The sequence below is a fragment of the Penaeus monodon genome, chromosome 37, assembly GCF_015228065.2.
Source record: "Penaeus monodon isolate SGIC_2016 chromosome 37, NSTDA_Pmon_1, whole genome shotgun sequence".
In the NCBI taxonomy this organism is placed as follows: domain Eukaryota; kingdom Metazoa; phylum Arthropoda; class Malacostraca; order Decapoda; family Penaeidae; genus Penaeus; species Penaeus monodon.
In genome coordinates this window covers 4,101,045-4,108,845 of record NC_051422.1, presented here as the reverse complement: position 1 = coordinate 4,108,845, position 7,801 = coordinate 4,101,045, and the positions used below count along the sequence as shown (strand labels likewise).

Below are 7,801 nucleotides of genomic sequence, written 5' to 3'. Positions count from 1 at the left end.
ATTGTTCTTTAAGATGTGGACTCATACTAAATTACCAAAGTTATTGGTAAATGTTTAGAAGATTCCTGTATGCCTAGCTCATGGTGTTTTCACAAAGGCTAACAAACCTCCACCATGTATATTCTGGTAAAATTGAGTTTGGTAAACAAATCCAAGTTCAGTCTTGTCAGATTATGTGTGGCGAGGCTTTTCTAGCCATTGCTAGAGTAGGAAGCATGGTAGTTCTGTTATCAGTTACAGGTCACAGCAAGAAATGGTGTCTCATCAGGATTTACAATTAGTGCTTGAACCTAGCCTGCATCCACAGAAGATGAAGTCCCATGGCTTCAGCACCTTTAGTGGTCAAATAAAAAGCCAACAGATCCCATGGTGCACACTTGGCCAGATGATCTTTAACTGTAATGACAAATCACCAAGGTGGACTGCAGGCTCTTGCCAGGATACACAATATATTTTGGAGGTTTGTTGTTCTTTGGCTGGAATCCCAGACATTGATGAGCAACTGTGGGCTTACTTTCACCTTTGCATGTAGTTTGATTTAGTCAGTATTGTTGTTATGATGTGTTCTTAAAATGTATACTTTCTTTCCTGGCATTATTGGGTGCCAATAAAGAGAATATAGCTTTTTATGATATACAGAAAAAAAAATGTATATCATAGTGCAGTCAATGGAATGGATTAAAAAAAGATTCTATATTTTTATTCACAGCTCGCACAGCCCAGGGGTCTCAGGAGTGCTGTGTTCAGATAACCAAGGACTGTGTCTGGGTGGTAAGATTGTGAGATCAGGCATTAGATCTGGATTTTTCAACATAAGTCTGTTAGATATGGATTTTGATAATTGAAAGTTTTGTGTGAACATTTTTATTACCATATGGGCTGAATAATAATTCAACATATAATCAAATATGTAGCTACATAATAGAAATCTTATTTTAGATGGGATTTAGATGTTAATAATTGCAAATTTAAAACTGCAGAAACAAAGTGATTTTGTATTTTTTCTTTGTAGTTCGAGGGAAGGCCTCTGCATCTTCCTCGGGAGTGATTTCAGCTGTTGCAGAGAAGGCAGCCATGTTGGAACCAGGAAGCCCACAGCCAGTTGTGCTTCTTGAGTCAGACACTAGGTAAGTGGCACAGAATCAAATTTATTGAAATTAATTAATGACAAGTGGCAATAAGATTCTGTAAGATATATACATAATGTCATAACATAATATGATTTTATGAAAAATATTTAATGTTTCAAGCATCAGTTATTTTGTAATCTTTGTCTATTAGGTACAAATTTTAAAATAAAATTTAAAAGAATATGACAAAATTTCCTTAGATGGGCCTCCATGTATGGTAACATTCCTTAATCTTAGATCTCAGTTTTTGTGCTGGTCAGCACATGTCAAACAAGGAAAATTGACTGCTAGGGATGCGGGGGAGGGTTATTGTGTAAGTGTACATGTAACTGTTGGTTTAGTGAGGTGCTTGTTTACATTGTGAAGGTGTTTACTGTTTCTGTTTCTATGAGGTGCTGTTGTTGCCTGTTCCAGCTACACATGGTGTGGGAGAATGAATGCTTGTAGGAGTTAGTGATGGTTTGTTATGTAGGAAATTTTTTGTGGGATGAGATTCATGTGTTACATGTTAACCCTTCGCCAATGGGTGGTATTCATAGTGGCCCGGGCCCAGCTGCCTTGGGCTCATATCGTCACCCTAGCATGCGCGACCGCTCATGCCTAATACCAGCATCCCTTGCCTTTTCTTTGTAATACTAAGAACCTATGTTGTATTTTCAGTATTATTATTTTCTAAGGTCTCTATTTGCCATATTTTCTGATAAATCAAGACTGTAAGATATTTTTGTTGTTAGACTCCATAGTTGATCATTATTCGCTCTATAGTCTGAATAAAATAATCAGTAGAAACCGTAGGTTTTGTACTATTTTCTTTTGCTTTTTTTTCAAGTTATTTTATAAGATAAACTTGAGTTTCAACAGGTTTATATTATCACGACCATATAGATATAATTTTATGTGCAGTATTTTTATAAATACGTGATTTTATTTTTTTTTTTTTTTTTTTTTTTTTTTCGTTTGTTCGTTCGTTCGTTTCTTCTTCCCCCCGATCCTTCGCTTGACTTGACCCTTTTGCACATCTATGTCACACTCTCAACCTCCACCCACTACCGCAATACTCACAAATACACGTATGTACATGTAAACACACATTTATGCTCACGTACACAAACACACACACACACATACGCACAAACGCATACACATGCACACACACGCACACACACACACACACATATATATATATATATATATATATATATATATATATATATATATATATATATATATATATATATATATATATATGGATATAAAAAAAACCTCATGGCATGGCCATACATACCCCAGAATATGGGGTTGTTTGTAATCTTTTAAATAACTGTGTCTGTGTGCTTGTTTATGTGTGATTTAATGCCAGGTGTGCATGTAATTGTGAGTAATGAATCTGGCTTTGTAGAACTGACCTGCTCAAGCTTGTCTATGTTGTGTTTGGTGTAGGGTTCCTGTACAGGTTAACAATACTTCAATGTTGGTCATACAAGTATATTGTACATTATGTGTGATGTCTGGTGTGCAGTTATGTTTCTTCATAAGATGTTCTCCACAAGTTCTCTGTTGGGTTTGTGTATGATTCAGTCAGTGTTTGTGCTGAAGTGTAGAGTGTGTCTAGTTCAGGGTATTTATGAAATATTGATATTGGTTGTATAATGTGTAGGTATCTTGGACTGGTATTTTTAGCCTGGTGAATTGGAGTGCCCTATAATTTCTATTCTGTGTCATTTGCCAAGTCTGTTCCAGCTGTTCAATGGCATATATTGAAGCTGACTATCATCAGCTAATGTGCAACGGGAAAAGTAGTAACATGAGAACAGTGCTTGTGGACCTCAGAAGAGATAGTGATGGAGTCAGCAGAGACAGCATCAATTAGGATGTGCTGGGTCCTATGTCAGAAAAGCAGTGATCTAGTGAAGATTAGGTCCTGGTCCCCTCATGGGGACACTTGTCAAAAGTATTGGCAAAGTCAAGCAATTTAGCATCAACTTGTTTCGTGTCTTGTGTGTCTAACTGTTGGGCAGTAGCACACACGCACGCGCACACGCACAGACGTACACGCACACGCACGCACACACACACACACACACACACACCAACCACACCAACACACACACACCAACACACCAACACACACACACACACACCAACACACACACACGCACACACACACACCAGACCACACACACACCACACCACACCAGACACACACACACACACAACACACACACACACGCAACACCACACACACACACACGCAGACACACACAACCAACACACACACACACACCAACCAGACACACACGCACACACCACACACGCAGCACACACACGCAGGCACACACACGCAGGCACACACACGCAGGCACACACACGCAGGCACACACACGCAGACACACACACGCAGACACACACACGCAGGCACACACACGCAGACACACACACGCAGGCACACACATATTGTGAGTCTGGGAGGATATGGTTAGGATGTGTTTATGTAGTATGCATTAACATTTTTTGCAGTTACCTATAAATATTCTCTTGCAGGGAGCTTAATTAAAAGAAAATCTACTGGCATTTGTAATGTGCTATAATTGCTTCTATGATAGCTCTAAAATATAGTGTCTTTGTCTGTGTCTGGTTGGTATGAGATATGAAGAAGAGGAATGGAAAGAGGGAGGAGGAGGAAGAGGAAGAGGAAAAGAAAAAGAAAGAAAAGGAAAGGAAGAGGAGGAGGAGGAGGGGGGAGGGGGGGGGAAGAAGAGGAGGAGGAGAAGGAGAAGGAGGAGAAGGAGAAGGAGGAGAAGGAGAAGGAGGAGAAGGAGAAGGAGGAGAAGGAGAAGGAGAAGGAGAAGAAGGAGAAGAAGAAGGAGAAGAAGAAGGAGAAGAAGAAGGAGAAGAAGAAGGAGAAGAAGAAGGAGAAGAAGAAGAAGAAGGAGGAGAAGAAGAAGAAGAAGAAGGAGACGAAGAAGAAGGAGACGAAGAAGGAGGAGGAGGAGGAGGAGGAGAAGGAGAGATCTCAGCAGTCTGGTGTAAGGACTGATTGGAGCTAAATGTTTGATTTTATGTTAGTGCAGGTAGTGTGTGTTGTGGGTGGGCAGTGTTTGTGAGGAGCTCTGTGGAGGGCTGTAGTTTGTATGTACATGGAATATGCTATTGTTAACAAATCCAGTGTATAACAGTGTGAAAACCCATTATAGCTGGCAGGATATCAGCCAGCATGTATACAACAGTGGCCCTATTGGACAATATTGGTGCAAATTACCTAAGGGTAATTGGATTAGTATGAGCAAGGTTTAACAACAGCTTTGGTACAGTGGCAGAGCTACTGGGGAGCACAGGGGCCCCCTACACTAATTCCCATTTGTATAAGGACATTTTTTGTGGCATTATTTTAAGTGCTGGGCTGCAAGGGAGTGGAAGGAGTCATATATGTAAATGGGTTCGGGTGTGTGAGTGAATCACGTGTGTTACTGGTTAGCAAACATGCTACTGGTTATTGTGGTGAAACTGACATGTATTTATATATATATTTAACCAGAAATCTCTGGGTATCACTCAATCTGGTGACTTCTGGCAACCATCTAGTCTTTTGGCTGGGGAGTCCATTAAAGATTATAACCAAAATTTTAACAAGTAAAAATTTAACAAAAAATTACTTTTAAAGATAATACATAATAAATTTAGTTTAAAAAGTTTAAAATGGAAACTTTGATGTTTAAATAAATTGACTTGAAACTTTCAGGTAGTTTTCACTTGAGATTCAGTGACTTTTTTTCTTCTCTTTGTTTTATTTTAATCTTTTAAAATTCTTTATACATTTTACTTTTTATTCATATTTTCATACTGCAAATTACATGCTAAATATATATTAATGAATGATAGTGATATCCTTTCTTCCTCATCCACAGCCAGTGCCTGATTCACCGAAGCAATGGAGTCACGCTTGCTGTTTTCAAGAGTCCGGAGACCACCTAGAGTTGTGGCTTCATTTGTTATCTGGGATACAAGTTCCAATGCTTCCTGGAGACTTCCCATTAGGATATTGATCCAGTATTTTAGTTTGGAAATGTTTCAAGTGCTGCAAACAAAGTAAAGGTTGCATTATCTTAGGTAATTTTTAAAAATCTATTATCATGTCTATTTGACTGAGTTTGTTATAATCTCTGTGCAGAATAAAGTAATTATTTCCTCGTTTTTTTAAGTATGTTACAGACCATTGGTAATTTATAGATGATTTCCTGTATGTAACAATTTAGTTAAATAAAGTTAGATATAACTAAAAATCATGTTGATAGTTTTAAGTTCTCATATGCATTATTTTTTATCACTGATTACATCCAATAAAGTGTATCATTAATATCAAATCTGATGTCAATAAGAAATAAAGGCCTTGTTTAATTAAATATTTATATGTATATTCTGTACTGAAAGCATGGGTCTAACCTTTTAGAAATATTGAACAAATAACCATCAACATAGTTTCTTATCAACCTTTTGCATGAGAAATTAAGTGTTTGTGTGGATTGAACTGTGTATATTTGAAGTATGTATTTTCTGGGAAATACTGTATTCTGATGAACTATTAATAAAATTTCATAGACATATACTTGTATGTGGGTGCATGTATAGTGATACAAGTGTAAATGAAATAAAATCATACTTTCAGACCTTTTTCTTTTTCATGTCTACCTTTATTCCAGACTTTATAGCTGCTTTCTATATTGCTTTCTTGCTTTTCTTTTTTCCTGTGAGTCTTCCCAGGGCTCTCTATATGCATGTTCTAAATAGATTAACCCAACGGGTAGTACTCATAGTGGCCAGGGCCTCTCTGCTGGGGGCTTATATCGTTGCCCTAGCATGCGCGACCACTCATGCCAACTACCAGCATCCCATGCCATATCTTCGTAATACTACAAAGATATGTTGTATTTTCAGTTTTCATTATTTTCTAGTCTCTACTTGCCAAGCTTCCTGATAAATCGAGTCTGAAGGGTATTTTTGTTGTTATATAGACTCCATAGTTGATCATTATTCAGTCTATAGTCCGAATAAAATAAGCAGTGTGCAGCATCATGGAGTTGAAAGCGTCGGTTTGTTGCATTTTTTTTTATTGCATAGTAAAAATGAGTGTGTTAAAAACGACTTAATCACACTTTCAGTGCAAGAAAAATAATATTTTGCCATGATTGTAACAAAAAATAACTCATGGCATGTACATATATGCCCCCGGCAGATAGTCCCGCCATGCCATGGCATGTACATATATGCCACCCCTCAGGAATGGGCTAATGAGTGATATCTATTATCAAAATTTGGTAGTGAAAAAGCACCATGAGAAATAAAGGGCACTTAAAACAGACAGGTGTTCTGCAGATACTGTCACCTGAGAGCCATGAAAAATGTGCAATAATGTATGAAAAATACATTATTAGGTATTACAAGAAATATAAAATATGCAATAAATACATAAAAACAATCATTGTGAGTGGATTCCACTAGAGAAAAGCAAAACAAAGTCAAGCTTGAACTGCAAATCTTAATCTCTCTCACTCTGTACACACCTACACATGCACGCACGCACACATACCAATGAACATTATTTATCACTGTTGTATCATCCCAGAATGACCCACCATAATCTCTCTATTCTAAGAATGAAGGAAAGAAAGAAAAGAAAAAAAGAAAGAAATGCTACTGCTATTTAAAATAATAATAAAAAGAGGCATCAAAGCAAATGATCACTCTTCCTATCATTATCAGCAAAGATCAAGAAGTAATTGAAAAAGCCATTATTACAAAACCTTTGGATATCTTTACAACCTCCTGTTGTGCTTTTTAAGGGTAAATGAATGACAACCTTCATCAGATTCACTTTATACAATCTCTACTGTATTTCTATAGTAATAGATTAATATGTGTATATTCTTTAATAATATACATGACACACACAAGAAAATATGTACAATACTGTTAAATTTAAACAACCCATAATAGTATATATTAATATTATACTTTTCCAGACCTTAATAAGAGTAGAGGCTTAACAAAGTTGATTAAATTAATCACTATCACTCGTACTGCACTCATACCCAACAAGGCTACTCGGTGTATTTTGGCTGCTAAGAATCCCTCGTAGACCACTACAACTCTGACTGGCCCTGCTTTGGTATGTTGCAGAATCGGGCACATTATTGGAAGGTGATGTTTCCAGTGTCATGTTGTTGGACAGGGGAGAGGTACTGCATTCTTGTTTGTCTTTATGAGTGGAAGATGCAGTCTGTGGATCCACACCTTCCCTGTTGCCTTCATCCTCTTGTGGCAAGTGACTGGAAGACATCCCTGAGCAAACCTTTTTAGGAATTATACCCAGATTTTGTGTTGCACCAGAGTTCTTGAAGTTGCTGAAATTCTTCTGGGATTGGGTGATGATGCCTGTTAAAGACTGGCGGGCATAGGCCTTCTTGGATGATGGGGAGATCTTCTTGTGTTTTAAGCGTGCAAAAACTGACTGGGCATCAATCAGTGTTCGTTTTTCATTATGTAGCTGATCTGATGTTTTGGACTGAAACAAAGACAAGGAATTTTTCTATATATACATGTATACATGCATGCACACACACACACACACACACACACAAACACACATATAATATATATATATATATATATATATA

At 37.4% G+C, this 7,801-nt stretch overlaps 2 protein-coding genes across 2 annotated transcripts in view; one reads left to right on the top strand and one right to left on the bottom strand.

Moving 5' to 3' along the window:
* Positions 1 to 709: 709 nt before the first annotated feature.
* Positions 710 to 5,794, top strand: LOC119596293 (the record flags this gene model as incomplete). The annotated part of the gene is given in 3 exon segments (XM_037945460.1): positions 710 to 771; positions 1,013 to 1,127; positions 5,036 to 5,794. Coding segments are annotated over 3 exon segments (244 nt in total), but the record flags the coding sequence as incomplete, so codon positions are not given.
* A 1,191-nt stretch (positions 5,795 to 6,985) lies between these two features.
* LOC119596292 (coiled-coil domain-containing protein 130 homolog) overlaps positions 6,986 to 7,801 on the bottom strand; it is a 15,383-nt gene continuing 14,567 nt past the window's right edge. Inside the window, exon 7 of the mRNA XM_037945459.1 lies at positions 6,986 to 7,689. Within this exon, the coding sequence (XP_037801387.1) occupies positions 7,186 to 7,689 (504 nt within the window). The 3' untranslated portion in view covers positions 6,986 to 7,185. The remainder of the gene's footprint in view (positions 7,690 to 7,801) is intronic.